Below are 16,620 nucleotides of genomic sequence, written 5' to 3' on the forward strand. Positions count from 1 at the left end.
TTTGTTCATTTGTGAAGAGCAGTGGCTTGGAGGAAGACGGACATAAAATCTTTGGAGGGAACAAAATGCAGAGTAGATTCCTGAGGAATTGAATATAAATAAAATGTTTTTTTAAAAAAAATAGGCCCTAGGCCAGGCGCAGTGGCTCATGACTGTGATCCCAGCACTTTGGGAGGCTGAGGCAGGTGGATCACAAGGTCAGGAGTTCAAGACCAGCCTGACCAATATGGTGAAACCCCATCTCTACTAAAAATACAAAAATTAGACGGACATGGTGGCGCATGCCTGTAGTCCCAACTACTCAGGAGGCTGAGACAGGAGAATCACTTGAACCTGGGAGGCGGAGGTTGCAGTGAGCTGAGATCGTGCCACTGCACTCCAGCCTGGGTGACTAAGTAAGAATCTTTCTCAAAAATAAAATAAAATAAAATAAAATAGGCCCTAATGTAAGTGTACCTAAGAGATGTCTCTGTAGTTTAAGCTTTAGTGAACTATTTAGTAAATTGAATTCACCTCCAGTCCTTTGATTAATATATTAATTTAGAGCAGAATGCACGGTGTGGTGGAGAGGAGTATGAACCAGGAGGTGGCTAAGCACTATAATGTATTGAACACTTACCCTGTGCCTACAGCATCCCATTCAGCTGGCTAGGTGATTGATGTTATCCCCATCATATAGATGCGCAAACACAGGTGGTAAATGGAGGAGGCTGGATTTGAACCCAGGGTATTCTCAGTTGTGAACACATGCTCTTCATGCACCTCTAAGCTGCCTCCTAATTGAGGTGCTAATTAGCTGTGTTCTTGAAGTCTCTATGCCTCAGTTTCTTCAAATGCTTTACTACACACAGTGGCCATGAACATGAATGTGGGAAAGTGAAAATGGAAAGGCACATGGTGCTGTGCAGATGTGTGGCAGGGCTGAGGCTGTCCAGATTCTCCTGTATGGGATTGCTTAGCAGCATGGGGCTGCCTGGCACCACCATGGTCCTAGCTCCTAAATCCGTGCTGTCATCGTTGGTGTTTGGGGAGCTTCTCCCGCCACATTCTCCCTTTCTTAGATCACTGCAGCCATCCCTGGCATGTGTCTTCCTGCCTGAATTCCACCTTGGCACTCTCTCAGGAAGGATATTCTGGAGGCAGCCAAGTCTTTTGCTGGCCCCCCACTTCACACACACCAAAGGGCGGAACCCCATGTGTGCTAGGTCTCCTAGCCTTTCATTTTACCCTCTAGAAAGTATTGAGAACATTGAGGAGGAAAGCAATGTCTTCTGTGCCCCTCCCTCTTAGAACAGCCAGAGGGGCACTGAGAGGGCCCTGGGCTGGGTGGGGGTCAGAGGTTGCTTCCCTGCCGTGAGGGAAGCTGGACTGGAACGGCTCTTCCTTGGCCCCAGAGATCCACCCCCCTCGATCCCTATGTGAAGCTCCAGGGCAGGCGGCAGCAGTGTTGGCTGCAGTACCCTGTTTCTGGAGGACTTTCTCTTTCACCTCCAGCTGCTCTGGGGTGTGGAAAGGAGGTCATGCTGCCATCCCATCCCCAAATGCCTGAGTGTCTATCCCTCTGCTTTCCTGAGGTGAAGCCCCCTGTCCTTTATGAAGGCTGGGCTGGTCCCACCTAAGGCTGACTTAAGGTGCACCCCAGAGAGCTGTCCTGCATGCAGTGTGGACAGGGGGCCAGGGCCGGTGTGGTGGGGAGAGGCTTGCTGCCCTCCACAGCCAGCCTTCTGTTGCTCTGCATTCCTCAGCAGGGGAGCATCCCCAGGGCCCAGTCCCCACTGGCCATTCCCCACCAGATGCAGATGCCGATACCATCACAGCTCTGGGCTCTGGGCGAAGCCTGACTCTGCAGCGTCTCCTGTCTCTGGGGAGGTCATGGGAAACCCCTGCCAGATGCCCCGAGATGGGGGTGGGACAGGGAGAGTGGCGGTGCAGCACAGCTGAGCAGTACTTCCCTGGGCTGGGTTTACCCTCTTCCCAGGCCCCAGAGATGGAGGAGTCCGACCCTGGCCCAGGAAGTTCCTGGCTCCTGCTCACAGCCAGGCTTGTGCGGCCAATGGCAGGCTGGGGATATATCCAACTCAGGACAGGGACTGGCCCCTTCTCTCAGCTCCTCCTGAACATCCCTGCTCCCTGGCATTTCACCGCACTCTCCTTGCTGGCCCGATTCCTCTGCACGGCTGAGATCCTGATGCCCTGGAGGGCCATAGACAACAGGACTCTCAAGGTGCCTCATGGCAGGCACCCCCTCCCGTTAGCCTGCCTGACCCTTAGCGTTACTCAGAAGCCAGTGGCCAAGACCCTAGGAAGAACTGCAAGAGTAAGGTCAAGGACACTCAAGAGGAGGGGGTGGGGTCAGAGTCCTGAACCCCAAGCATCCCAAGCTGACACCCCAAGGCCTCCTGTAGGTTTTCCTGGAGTATCACACCCAGGACAGGAAAGTGATTGGGGGCAAAAATCAGGCAGAGAGAGTTGACAGACTGCTTGCACCATGCCGGCCAAGGCCTCCTAAACCCATGCTCTTTGGCCCCATAATACAAAGCCTTCTTGTTTGGGGGTTCAGAGTCCTGAGGGCAGTCTCAGGAGGGCTGTCCTGGGGAAGGGTCTGAGAGGCCAGGGGAGGGACAAATGGGAGGGCAACAAGACCCTCTGGCTGCCACAGAGCTCTGATGGCACTGCCCCCAATAATACTGGGCTCTCCCCACACCTTACCCCTGCAGCTAAAAGGGCAAGCACCCCAAATTGGATCTTGCCACCCTGTTTTATAGAAGACTGGCCTCTATGGGAAGATGCTTTGTCTGGGCTGTCAGCTAAAAGCCCCCGGGTGTCTGGGAGCCAGACTCCCCTGAGAGCAGGGATTTTGCTTCCAGCCGCCTTCCCCAGAGCTGGCAGGCTGCCATGGGGAGGAGGAGAGGAGGCTCATTAAAGTGGGGTGTAGACGTCCTCTTTCTGCCACAGAGGAAAGCCGCCTTCCTCTGACAGGGAAGCAGCCTCCTGGGTTCCCGACTCCGTACTTCTCCCTGCTCCAGGCTTCAGCTTTCTTAAGCATGAGACAGGGAAAACGCTTTCCCAGCAGACAGCTTGTGGTACTGCTGGCAGCTGTCGGTACGATCAGTCCTCAGTCCGGGAGATTCTCTGAAGGGATCGTTTTTCTCCAAGCCAACCTATTTCCCACCCTGGTGCAGAGCTGCTTGGTGAATGCTTCAGGATTGGGCACAGGCAGGTTTGGTTTGAATTTCATCTCCACCATTACAAATTGTGTGACTTTGAGCTTGTTAAATTTCACCTGCTGAGCCTTAGTAACACGGGGCACATATCCCCGGCTTCACAGGGTTGTCTTAACACATTACATGTGTTCGTGTACATAAAGGAGCTTGGCACATAGGCTCTTAAAAAGTACTAGGTAGTATGTGTCCTCATCAGACAAGTCCTAGGTGGTGAAGAACACGTAGAACAAGGCAAGAGGGATATCAATGACGAATGATTTCTGAGGAGGAAGTCTCCACAGACCCCTCCAGCCTCTCCTCTCCCAGGCTTAATCATCTTTGCAGGCAGGAAGTTCTTTTTGCTAGCTTATCTAAATCCCTCCTGCTACAGCTGAGTTCCCTTTTGATCTTGCCCTCTCACTGATGAGGAAGAGCTGGTGCCTGGTAAGTCACCACATGGCTAAGTGACCCCTGTGTGCCAGGCAGACTAGCCATCACCGGGCTTCTCTCTGTGTCCCCTCCATACACTCACTCATCCACCACAGAGGGTACAGCAACTTGGCTCTGCTCTGTCCCACTGCCCAGGCTGAGCCAGGCATGCCAATTGGAGGCTGGGCACAAGCAGAGATCATGGAATCAGGGCAGACATTGCTTTTCCCCTTAGGCTTGCTGACTCTGCAGTCCCTCCCTAGGCTGTCTCACCAGCTTCTAGGAGCTCCTTTTCAAGATTCCAGAAAGGCATCAGGGGTCTTATAGCAGAAAAGAGCAGATATGCTTTTAGCCCCCCTGGGGCTTTTTCTGAAGGGACTAACATTTTGGCCATCTGAAAGGTGATTCTAGTCCAGCTGTCTGGTTCTTCTCAAAGCCTTTGAGGTAGGGAAGAGGGTGTCTGCCAGCCTACAATCCCTAAAGTGCAAATTACACACAAGGGGGCAGCTGCGAGCATGCCAGTTCTCCCCAGATTTCCCCTGGATTGAATCTTCAGGGCTGATGGCTAATAAAGGTGAAAACCTTTTTGTATATTAGCTATGTGACCTTGAGCCGAGTTATCAGTTTCTCTCTGAGCTCTCATTTGTAAATTAAGGGCAAAAACACCCACCTTAGAACTAAATGATATAATGTAATGACCTAACATGTGCAAAGCACCCTAGATAGTGTCTATGAGAGGCAGTCTTGGCTCTATAAATGTGTTGGTGGTGACTAATTGAGGAAGTTTAGTAAGCCAAGTGTGATGGTGTTACCATTACTAGCAAGGAAAAGGCATCAGGAATCACAGATCATGCACCATAGTTGTAAGAAATTCTTGGATTCTGGTTAGCTGTTTTAATACCATAGCCTGTGACCTCTCGTCAGTGAGAAGACAGACCCTTCAAGTGGAAAGAGCCTGGGACTGCACCAATGGGGACCTCAGTGTAAAGATTTGGAGGCAGCTTAGTTAGGAACCAAGGGAGGGACCCTAGCCAGCTGATTGGGTGGGACTGACTTCACCTAAGAAGCTGAGCCAACCCCTAGGAGTCCAAGGTCACTGGGCAGAGCTCCTGGGAGGGCTGATTGGTGGGCTTTGTGTGATGTCATTAAGGACCAGGTTGGGGATGAGGCCCGGCTAGGGCCATCCTCCCCCTCCTAAGCCCGCGGGATAGGGTGCGGGCTCCCAGCACGTGCCCAGATGTGCCCAGTCGGTACCCTTTGCAGTTTTCTCTCCTTGGCAGTCTGTCAGCATACCCCTGGGCTGCCTCCTCCCTGTCTCCTCTGTCCTCCCCTTCCGCCCCGTCCTCCTGGCTCCCCTAAGAGCGGAGGATCCGCTGAGCTCAGCTCTTCCTGCAGCTCTGTGCTCCAGGCTCGCAGCCTTTGTCCCGCTGCCACCGCAGGCACCCAGCGGGTCAGGGGCAGGGGGTGGGGTCAGCCTGGGAGGATGGGGGCTCCCCAGCTGCCCGCATGTCCCTGGCCTCCGCGTGCGCGTTTCTCCGGGGGTGGAGGACGGCTTCCCACATCACACCCGCTCCTGCTCAATTGTGAACAGAGGAAGCTCAGCAACTTCGCTGCCTGTGCCAGATCCTGACTCTGAAAAGCTCCGGGCCCTTTCTCCTCGCTCTCGCGCCCGCTCTACCCGCCGCTCAGCCTCCGGGTTGCCAAGTGGCAAATAGGCCCGGCTCTGTTCTGGGAGATTCCGGGGGCCTTTCTGAGTGGGGCTGTCCAGCCGGCCCTCCCTCCTGGCAGAACCTTGAGAAGGGATGGAAGGAAGATTGGAGGGGTGGGGCCTGGAGTGAGATGACCTCCAGGTACCCTGGACAGAAATGACACTAGATGTTTGGGCCGCAAAACTTTACTGACAGAAACAGGCAGCTGGCCCGTGGGCCACAGTTTGCTAATCTGACTTTTAAAATATTGCACTAAGTTGTAATTTATCTTGATTACTGAGGTTTTTCCTTGCCTCCTTAAATTTTGTACTGAGGGTGAATGCCTCACCCTAGTCCTGGCTCTGGTCCACAGCCTCTAGGACCTGTATTTTAGTTGGAAGACCCTAGAGGCCACATGCAGTGGCTCATGCCTGTAATCCCAGCACTTTGTGAGGCCAAGGCAGGAGGATCACTTAAGCCCAGGAGTTTGAGACAAGCCTGGGCAACATAGTGAGACCCTGTCTCTGCAAAAACGTTTTAAAAAGGAAGACCTTAGAGATCCTTGACCCCCCTTCCATGCCCCCAGGGAGGAAAAGGACTGTTAGATGGTGCCCATCCTCGCCACACTGCTTCTTCCTTCTGCTTATCTGGGGCCAAGTAGGCCACTGTCACTTTGAGGGCAGCCCACAGAAGTGACCTCACCAAGGGTGGGACCAGGAGAAGAGGCTGCTGGAGGGATGGGCAATGGAGTTCTTAGAAAGTTGAAAGCAGGAACAGACCTTCTAGATAACCTAGAAGGAAGCAGTGGCTCGTAAACCACAAGAGAGCCAGGGCAGAGGCTTGGCAAGGACCCTGGTCTCATGTCTCCCAGCCCTCTTGTCTCCTACCTGTGGGGCGTCAGTTTGAATTTGCCACTAGGCAGGGTGTGGTAAAGAGTGAGCCCAGGATGACTGAGACAGTGTCTGCCACCGCCAAACTGTGAGCCCTCAAAGGCAGGGCAAGCCTGATGCCCAGCCCTGAGCATATGTGAACAGACATGCAGGACTCCTTCTAGAGAGCCCCCATGGCTCTGATGGAGGTGGTGTGGGATGAAGTTTATTTAGCGATTTTAGGATTAAGAGTTTTCAGCTGGGCGTGGTAGCTCACACCTATAATCCCATTTTGGGAGGCCGAGGTGGGAGAATCGCTTGAGCTCAGGAGTTCGAGACAGGCCTGGGCAACATGGCAAAACTTTGTCTCTACAAAAAATGTAAAAATTAGATGGGCATGGTGGTGCGTGCCTGTTGTCCCAGCTACTTGGGAGGCTGAGGTGGGAGGATCACCTGAGTCCAGGAGGCTGAGGCTGCATTGAGCCATGATTGCGCCACTGGATTCCACCCTGGGGCAACAAGGTGAGACTTTGTCTCAAAAACAAACAAACATACATACATACATACATACATAGAGTTTTCTGACAGAAAGCAGCTTGAGGAATGGAAGGGCGTTCAGTCAGCCAGATCAGGAGTTGATGCCCAACTTCACTGTATTTACTGTGTGTGTGGCTTAACCACTTCAAGCCTCAACCTTCCTTGCTGAAGAATGGGGATTTAAATCCCTAGGTCATAGCATCACTTAAGCAAGGTAACCTGTGGAGGTGCCTGAGCCAGCGCTAGCACATGGAGAGCATCCCTGACATCTTAGCTTTCCTTTGCTTCCATTTCCATTTATTCATTCAGTCAGTCCAACAGTCTCTCCCTCTTCCAGGTAAGTTGCTTGGGGAATTGGTGACTCAACCAGGGTCCATGCCCCCCTGTCTCCCAGCCAGTATCAGTTTCTCTGGGTGACACTGCTCAGGCATGCTCACCTGCACCCTGGCAAAGCAGTCTGGTGCTAAGAGTGGACCAGCATTGGGCTGGATGTCTCTTTCTGACCACAAAGACCCTCATCTCAGGATGTGTTGGGCCAAAAAAGGGCCCCAGGGTGAATGCCCAACTGACCACGCAACTCCTGGACCCTAAAACCCTGGGGTCTCCTCCTCTATATCCTCTCCCCCAGACTGTTCTGCCCACTATCTTGATCCTGGAAGGCAGGTTCCCCAGGTGGTCCGGGGGCTGATTGCTGAAGCAGAAGCTGCCCCTCTCATTGAAGGGCTCTGACAAGCAGGGCTGTTGCTCCCCCTCCCCTGCTCCACTGTCTCCAGGGATGATGATTCGATTTTCTCCAATCACCAGCATTGCCATCTGCCTACAGTAATTAAATGGTATTTGAACTGAATCCAGAAATCCCACTTCAGGCAGCCACGTGGTAGGGAAGCCGTCTTCAGGAACTGGTGCTAGCCAGCAGAGCTGGAGGGTCCTCAGAGGCTGCCCAGGCCAGGCACTTGGTTTACCTAGGAATACCTGGATCCTCTGAGAGGAAGTGCTTAGCCTTGGGTCCCAAGAGCCCAGGGGCAGGGCCAGGTCTAAGAGACAGTTTCCTGTTTAGTACCTGTGTGCAATGCCACGCTCCTCCCTCTAAGGTTGCTCCTGCTCTCTCTCCCTGCATATATGAGATGTTCTTTCCCCCTGGCACTCTGAACCCTGGTCCTTAGAGACGGTGTAGCATAAGACCATTGAAAGGGCAGTGCATGCAGACTGCATAGGTTCAAGCCCTGGCTCTGCTCCTGACTGTCTGTGACCTGTGACTCTGGCTGTGTGCCATCTCAGCTTCTTCATCCATACACGAGGGTCATAATCGTCACCTCCCAGTGTTGTGAGGACCAAGAGTTAATCCACGGTAGTGTTTAGATGCTGCCTGGCATAGAGTGAGTGCTCAGTGCATGTCCGCTGCCCTTAGTAGCAGTAGAGGTAGAAGTAGAGGTAGGAGCCTTGCTGACCCTGAGCTCTTACTGGAGACTCAAGTTTCTAGTCTGGAGGTCCAGAAGGATGAGCAAGAATCAGCCATTCTCTTCCCAGGCAGAAGCCAATTCAGTTGGGAGACAAAGAAGCTGGGCTGCCATTCCAATTTGGGCAAGACAGCTGGATAAATGTGGTGACCTCCTTTGGGCTTCCATCCCTTTTAGGGGAGAACCACTGACATAAGAACCTGTTCACACCCCGGAAACACTTCTGAAGAAGCCCCAGACTCCCATCTGTGGGTAGGAACTGAGCCTGGTGTTGCTCACCCCCAACCCCTCCCCGCTGGGCTTTCCCCACCTCCCCAGTCCCCTTTAACTCCCCTTTAGCTCCCTTGCCGTGGAAGTGCAGGCAACAGGCTCAGGTGAGCACCTTTCCCAGCCTACAGCTCTGAGTGGGCCTTGGGGGCTGGGGCAGCTGGGGACAGAGACAGGACGGCGACTTGGAGGCCCTAGACTCTGTGACCAGGCGCCTCTGGGCCCAGGATGGGTGCTGGCCTGGCCCCTGGCATTGTTTCTTCTCTTGGTGAGTGTTGGCTTAGGGAGAGGAGGCCTGACAAGCAGCTCATTGTAAGTGCCTGCTGATGGGCTGGCTTGTGTGAGCCCATGGGCATGAGAGCCTAACCCCAGCCCCTTTTACTTTAGGGAGTTGGGGTGGGGGTGGTGCTTTCCGCCAATCCCTGTACACGCATGCTTGCTGACTCCTGCTTGGTTGCCATGGGAACCTTGTCGTGGTGATGGCTGCTTGGGAGAGAAAGGAAGGGGTGGCTGGATGGAGATAGTTGTGTCCATGGCTGGCTTCTCAGTCCTGATGCCGCTTTTCTTCCTCTTTACAGGGAAGCCTGCCAGAATCTGGGTTGGGAGCGCACCCCAGGCTGGCCTGGCGTCCTTTCTAGAGGTCCCTGCCCTTCACAAGGGAACTTGGGACTTGACCTGGTCAGCCCCAGCTATGCAGGTCTGCCCTCCCCCGCCCAACTCCTGGAAAGGAAGCAGAGCTCCAGCCTGAGAATGTCTACCAGGCTCTGGCATCTGGGAAGGGGGTTCCTGGTCTGGTGTCAGGGAGGGGAGCTCCCGGCCTCCTGCTTGCAGCCCCCATGGGCATTGGCAGAGGCTCTGACCTCCTCTAGAACTTAGTCCTGGCTCTGGGAATGTGGCCCAGAGCTGTGGGAGCATCCAGTTCCTTCTCTTCCCCGCCCTGGCCCTGTGCTTTGCCTCCCCAGCAGTGGACAAGCCGCCTTCTCTCCCCTGACGAGATGCTGATTTCTAGGGCTTCTGGTCCAATCAGGAGTATGTGCTTTTATGTCAGACAGACCTGGACATGGCGCCATCACTTTCCATTATACACCCTTGGGCAGGGTCATTTAAACTCTCTCAGCTTCAGTTTTCTCATCTGTAAAATTAGGCAAATAATAGGTACCTCACAAGTTTATAATGAAGAATGCATGAATTAATTTAAGGAAAGTACTCTGAACACAGATCTGATATATACTGAATGCTCAATAAATGTTAACAACTGCTGTTTTGATGATGTTGATATTGTTATTACTATTGTATTACAAAAGTTGCCCATGTCCTCTGGGGGCACCTAAGCTTCCTTCCTTTTCCTCTGGCTCATGGGGGAGGTGGCAGCTTGGCAGGCAGTGTGAGGGAGGGGCCTGTGGCAGCCCCCTTCCAGCTGGGCCTGACCCAGGGCTCTCTCCATCATGGGCAGGATCCGGCCCCAGCTGTCGAAGGAGAAGATTGAGGGCTGTCACATCTGTACCTCTGTTACCCCGGGAGAGCCCCAGGTCCTGCTGGGGAAGGACAAGGCCTTCACCTATGACTTTGTCTTCGACCTGGACACCTGGCAAGAACAGATCTATTCCACCTGTGTGAGCAAGCTCATCGAGGGCTGCTTCGAAGGCTATAATGCCACGGTGCTGGCCTATGGGCAGGTAAGCCATCTTCACGCCCACCTATGGCCGCTCCAGCCTTGGTCTCCCTGCATCCAGTGGAGAGAAAGCTCCACCTTTAGAGCAGCTGAAACACAGCCTCAGGGTTTTGTCTGTTGTCTAAGGAGGCCGCTGCACCGCTGGTTAGCAGAGGGAGGGCTGTCAGTCAGTGATTTCCCCAGAGTGTGGCTTCAGGACCAAGAAAGCAGCAGGGGAACCGGGCTGGGAGGTAGATGAGCTAAGGGGATTTGGCCCAGGTACAGGGCTTGCTGGTGCCCCCAAAGGGTGCAGGGTTACACCCTCCTATCTTTGCCAATGCAGACGGGGGCTGGGAAGACGTACACCATGGGCACCGGCTTTGACATGGCAACGTCGGAGGAGGAGCAGGGCATCATCCCGAGGGCCATCGCACACCTCTTTGGGGGCATTGCCGAGCGCAAGCGTCGGGCACAGGAGCAGGGCATGGCTGGACCTGAGTTCAAAGTCAGCGCCCAGTTTCTGGAGGTACTGTGGCCCCATAGGGTGGGCAGGTGGGAGGCTTGGTGGACAACAGGACCATGGAAGCTGGGCCTTCCTCCAGTGCAGTGGAATGAGCCCTGGGAACCATGGGGGCATCTCCAGGTGATGAGTTCCCTGCTATTGAAAGAATCCAAGCAAGGGCTGGAGGACTACTTGGTGGGACACTCAAAAGGGGTTCCTGCATCAGATGGAGCTTGAGTTGATGACTGTATGATCCCTTCACACCCTGACATGTTCTAGGTCTGACACTGATTAGCCTTGTGACCTTGGGCTAGTCATTTACCACACTGAGCCTCATCTGCAAAATGGGGTGGTACCTGTTTCCCTAGGGTTTTGTGAGAACCCTGGCTCTCTCCCTTCCTTCTGGCCTTCTCTGGGTTCCCCCTCAGCCTCAGGGCATCCTATCCTGCCCCTTTCTGGCTCAGATGCTTCCTGGTCCCCTGAGTCTTCTCTGACCCCAGGGCAGAAAGGTCCTCCAGGAAAGGTCTTTCTGTGCACCTGGCCCTTCCTGTCTGTGGGAGAATATCAGGCCCAGACTGTGGCAGCCAGGGAGGGGCTTTTAGTGGGGAGCAGGGGGTCTCTGTGCTCTTGACCATTGGGCCTATGCTGAGCCCCCACTCAGTAAGGGCACTTATCCCATAAACCCTGCTGCTCTGATTGTGTCCAGCTTGCCTTCTGAGGGAAGCATGTGGCTTTGGCCCTCTCCAGGCCTTCCCCAACCCCAGCCCCTGCCTACCACAACACAGCTACTCCCTCCTGGGCACACAGGTGGTGGCTTGCCCTCTAGGGTATCCTGCATTTTAGAATTTGGAGGTTTTCTTTGCCCCTCTGGACTTTTGCTTCTGACAAATGGACTGCCTATGTGTGTATGACTGTGTGTTTGTATCTGTGTGTGTGTGTCATCTGTCTGTATGTCTGTGTGTGTCTCTGTGTCTTGTGTGTCTATGTGTCTGTGTGCGCATCTTTGTATGTGTGTGTCTATGTGTGTCTGTGTGTGTGCATCTGTGTGTGTGTGTATGTGTGTCTGTGTCTGTGTGTGTGCGCATCTGTGTCTGTGTGTGTGTCTGTGCGTGTGTCTATGTGTCTCTATGTGTGTGCATCTGTGTGTGTGTGTCTGTGTGTCTGTGCCTGTCTGTGTCTGTGTGTGTGTATCTCTGTGTGTGTCTCTGTGTCTATGTGTGTGTCTGTGTGTGTGTCTCTGTGTTTGTGTGTGGGTGTCTGTGTGTGTGTGTCTGTGTGTCTCTGTGTGTGTATGTCTGTGTGTGTCTGTCTCTATGTGTGTGTCTATGTGTCTCTGTGTCTGTGTGTGTGTATGTTTGTGTGTCTCTGTGTCCGTGTCTGTGTATCTCTGTGTCTGTGTGTGGGTGTCTGCGTGTGTGTGTCTGTGTGTTTCTCTGTGTGTGTGTCTGTGTGTGTCTGTCTCTGTGTGTGTGTGTCTATGTGTCTCTGTGTCTGTGTGTGTGTGTGTCTGTGTGTCTCTGTGTCCGTGTCTGTGTATCTCTGTGTCTGTGTGTGGGTGTCTGCGTGTGTGTGTCTGTGTGTCTCTGTATCCGTGTCTGTGTATCTCTGTGTCTGTATGTGGGTGTCTCTGTGTGTGTGTCTGTGTTCGTGTCTGTGTCTGTGTCCTGCTGCTTGTGATCTCAATAAGCTTCTCTCTCACATCTCTTTGTTTTTGTCCCTTCCCTATCCTGTTGCCATGGAGAAGCCCGGAAGAGCAGGTTCCTAGAAAATCAGTTCCATAGGGTGAACCACAAGAGGTCAAATGATAGTGTGTGTCTACCCCAACACAGACAGACAGACAGATATTATAGGCCCCCATCTGCACCATCCTTTCCATCTCCTCTTCCCCATTCACGTGGGGTATTTCTGTCCCTTTAGGGCTGTCAAAGCCCCAGATGTCAGAGGGCTGCAGTCTCCCCCTTAGTCCCACAGCATTTTCTTGGCTGCTGCCCTAGCTGCCCCCATCCCTTATTCCACTCCCCAGCGCTAGCTCCCTGCCTGTTGAACATCCCAGATCTTCAGCAGGTGACACTTTCCATGCCAGCAGTTCCAAACACAGGAATCTCGTTGGCTAAGACCACCTGAAATGGGGTGACTGCTCCTGGCCAGGCCCCCTCCCCACGATGGTCTTACCAGGCCCTCTCCAGGACACTAGGCCACAGTGGCGTGCTCTCCATGCCCACCCGCTGCCAAGCATAGGGCAAGGCACACAGGCGTGTTCCTCCCCTTCGAGAGCTTGTGGTCACCTCAGAGACAGTCAGGGCTAGGGCACAGCTCCCCTGGTCTCCACTGAGCTCTGTCTCTGCCCTCCCTCATCTGGAATCACGTCCCCATCTACTCTTTCCAAGTCCAGGAATACGACAGGATCTGCTCAAATTGTGGCCACATCTTCCTTATCTCCTACATCTGGGACCCGTGTCCCTTTGTCCTCTTTTGGTCCTCAGCCCATGCTGGGACCGAGCTGCTGGCTGCTGGTTCCTTGGGGAATGAGGAACAGTGTGCAGCCTCCAGCTAGTTCTGCCCAGGGCCGAGCTACCTCCTGCCCCTGTCCTGCAGAAAGGTCATGGGATTCAAAACCCAGAGGGGACCCACAGCCTCAGTTTCCACATCTGTAAAACAGATATGGTTTATAGGCATGTGGCAGCCACCTGGGACCCCAGTTAATGCCCTATGAATTCAGCTGTTTCCTTCCTGCACAGCTCTACAACGAGGAGATCCTTGACCTGTTTGACAGCACCCGTGACCCTGACACCCGCCACCGCAGGTCCAACATCAAGATCCACGAGGACGCAAACGGTGGCATCTACACCACTGGCGTCACTTCTCGCCTCATCCACTCCCAGGAGGAGGTGAGCCTCTGCTGGAGGTCTGGAGCAGGTCCAGGGCATCCTGAAAGGGCAGGGGCTGGCACCACGGTAGTCCCAAGCCCTCACTTCTGCTTCTGTTTCCAGCTGATCCAGTGCCTGAAGCAGGGGGCCCTGTCCCGCACCACAGCCAGCACCCAGATGAACGTGCAGAGCTCACGCTCCCACGCCATCTTCACCATCCACCTGTGCCAGATGCGCATGTGCACCCAGCCTGACCTGGTGAGGAGCCTGCAGGGGGGCCAGGAGCCAGCTTGCTGCAGGGGTATCCTGGGAAGGGCAAGATGAGGAGCCACAGATTCAGAAATAGCAAACCAGATTGAGGCTGGCCTCTGCCATTTATTGATTTTTATATTTTTCTTGAGCCTTGTTGCCCAATTTGTAAAATGGCTTAATGATCTCTGTATCATGGTGTTGTGAGGATTAAATGGAAATCAGGCTTGTGCAAATACTGTGCACATTGTCAGATGCTCTGCATGTGTGAAGGGCAAGGCGCTTGGCCGTCCACCGTGCCTCTCCCGGATGGCAGTACTGTGATCAGGGGAGCCAGTGAGGTGGGCGAGGGCTGGGTGAGTCAGAGCTGACTTCTGCTGCAGGTGAATGAGGCGGTGACCGGGCTTCCTGATGGTACACCTCCCTCGAGTGAGTATGAGACACTCACTGCTAAGTTTCACTTTGTGGACCTGGCCGGCTCAGAGCGGCTGAAGCGGACAGGGGCTACTGGCGAGCGGGCCAAGGAGGGCATCTCCATCAACTGTGGCCTGGTAGGCACATGGTGGGTCATCAGCCCCAGCACCCACACAGCTCAGTCTCAGACCCCTCCAAGGTCCTGCAGTCCTACACCTGCTGAGTCCTCCTTGGACATCTTGCCAATTAGCCCTTCACTCTCAGGCCTCACCCCTGTCCCCAACTTCCCCATTTCACCAACTTATCCATCTGCCTATAAACCCACCCAAGGAGCAAGAGGGCTGCTGGGGCCAAAGAGGCAGGTACAGATGGGTTGGGGATTTTCTTGTCCCTCCCTACCCTTCGCTCCCTGAGTGACTCCTGAGAGCCAGGGTCTGTCTCCCACAGCTGGCCTTGGGCAATGTGATCAGCGCCTTAGGAGACCAGAGCAAGAAGGTGGTGCACGTTCCCTACAGGGACTCCAAGCTCACTCGGCTCCTCCAGGATTCGCTGGGGGGCAACAGGTATCTGGTGACTAACACCCAGGGAAGGGACAGGGGAGGCAGGGAGGTTCCTGGAAAATAGTGCTGTGTGGGTATGGCACAAGCCTGCCCCAGGAGGAGGAGGCCTTCCCATCCTAGGCTGCAGGTTTAGGAGGTAGGAACCTTGAGGTGCTTTATGACCTTCAGGCAGCTATGGCCAGACTCAGTTTCCTTATCAGTAAAACAGAGAGAGACATTCTAAGGGAAGTCATATGACCCAGACGAGATGATAGATGAGAAATGCTAGAAAATGCAGGGCTGTGACTCATCCTCATCACCAAGCAAAGGACTCTGGCAATTATGCATCACCACCTCCCCAGCCTTGGTAGCTGCCTTTACTATGGTTACCTGCTGTTGCAGTGAAAACTCCTGGCCAGATGGTCCAGCTCCCCACATCCCAGTTTCTGTCCTGAATGCCCACGTGCTTTGGGCATTAAGGTAGTGGGGGAATGGGATGGGAGCAGGACCTCTGCCCTGAGGCAATGCTTCTGGGGGCTGGCTGTGTCCCTCACCCTCACACCAGCCTTTCTGCACCCCCAGCCAGACCATCATGATCGCCTGTGTGAGCCCCTCAGACCGAGATTTCATGGAGACCCTCAACACACTCAAATATGCGAATCGGGCCCGCAACATCAAGAACAAGGTGGTAGTGAACCAGGACAAGACCAGCCAGCAAATCAGTGCACTGCGGGCTGAGATTGCTCGGCTGCAGATGGAGCTGATGGAGTATAAGGCGGTGAGCATGCTCCTGGGCATTGCCCAGCACTCCCCTTGGAGCTAGTGCTCCATATGCACCCTCTGCCCTGTAGCCTCACCCTAACTTCCTCAGCATCCCTCCCACCTCCCTATTACCATCATCCACTTTGGACATGACTCTTGAGCATCAGTTGTGTGCCAGGCATGCTGCTCACTATTAGGGACTCACCTATGTCAATCAAGCATAGTCTGAGCCCTCAAGATTTTAGAATACTAAGTCCAAGAAAGAAGGGCTCCCCGGCTTTTGTTGCATAGATCTTATGCACAGGGCAGACACTCTCCAGGGTGTTTTCATGTCTGCTGAATGTGTTGTGTTGGAACAGATAAGACTGCTAGACTGGCACAGAATCGTTGATAGAGGGGCCCACAGGAGTATCCAATGTGCCGCAGAGGGGCAGAGGAGAGAGTTGGCCTTACTTGCATGGATGGTCAGAGAGGGCCTCATGGAAAAAGGGGCCTTTTATATGGATTTTGAAGAATGAATGAGGTAACAGCAAAATGAGATGGGGCAGCCATTCTAGGTAAAGAACAAGCCATGCACAAAGGAACAGAGTGGGAAAAAAATGGGTCCTTTGGGGTAAATGTCTAATTCTATGTGACTAAGACAGAAGTCACCAAATGGTAGCCCATGGCCCAAATCTGGCACATAGATGAGTTTAGGTTTGGCTTGCACTTGTTTTAAAAGAATACAACTTAGTTGTCAACCTTTCTGAAAATCAGGGAGTTTCAGTTTTGCTAGAAAATTTTAAAGATCTAACAACTCATGGTACCAAGTTGGCTGGAGAGGCATAGGGGCTGCCCCTTCTAGACTGAGTCTGGGACTCTCTTAGTTCCAGTCTCTACCACTCCCTATTGTCTTACAACCAGCCTGACTCATTTATGCCAACTGCCTGGCAGAGAGGGTTTTGACCCTTGGACTAGACTTTATGGAGATATGAAAATACACTGTGGAAAGTTAGGTGAGGTAAGATTGTGAGAGGCCTTGAGTGGCTGGTTACAAAATTTGGACTTTTTATTGTCAAGGAGAACTGTGTAAGGTTTTTGATCACTGGGGGCCAGTAGCTGTGTTTTAGGAAACCTGGGGCAGGGGAGACTGGTGATGCGCCATATCCAGGAAGGCCAGGGCGCTGGCAGAGGGAGGGGCATCATC

General features: G+C 53.6%; 1 protein-coding gene across 4 annotated transcripts in view; it reads left to right on the top strand.

The window, feature by feature from the left end:
- The window catches only part of KIF21B (kinesin family member 21B), a 56,314-nt gene that overhangs the window by 4,363 nt on the left and 35,331 nt on the right, over positions 1–16,620 (top strand). For all 4 annotated transcript variants that reach the window (XM_004028121.5, XM_004028122.5, XM_004028119.5 and 1 more), the window contains exons 2-8: positions 9,904–10,126; positions 10,445–10,627; positions 13,342–13,491; positions 13,594–13,728; positions 14,103–14,270; positions 14,581–14,696; positions 15,255–15,450. In XM_004028121.5, the coding sequence (XP_004028170.4) occupies positions 9,904–10,126; positions 10,445–10,627; positions 13,342–13,491; positions 13,594–13,728; positions 14,103–14,270; positions 14,581–14,696; positions 15,255–15,450 (1,171 nt within the window). The remainder of the gene's footprint in view (positions 1–9,903; positions 10,127–10,444; positions 10,628–13,341; positions 13,492–13,593; positions 13,729–14,102; positions 14,271–14,580; positions 14,697–15,254; positions 15,451–16,620) is intronic.

The sequence above is a fragment of the Gorilla gorilla genome, chromosome 1 (genome assembly GCF_029281585.2).
Source record: "Gorilla gorilla gorilla isolate KB3781 chromosome 1, NHGRI_mGorGor1-v2.1_pri, whole genome shotgun sequence".
Classification (NCBI taxonomy): domain Eukaryota; kingdom Metazoa; phylum Chordata; class Mammalia; order Primates; family Hominidae; genus Gorilla; species Gorilla gorilla.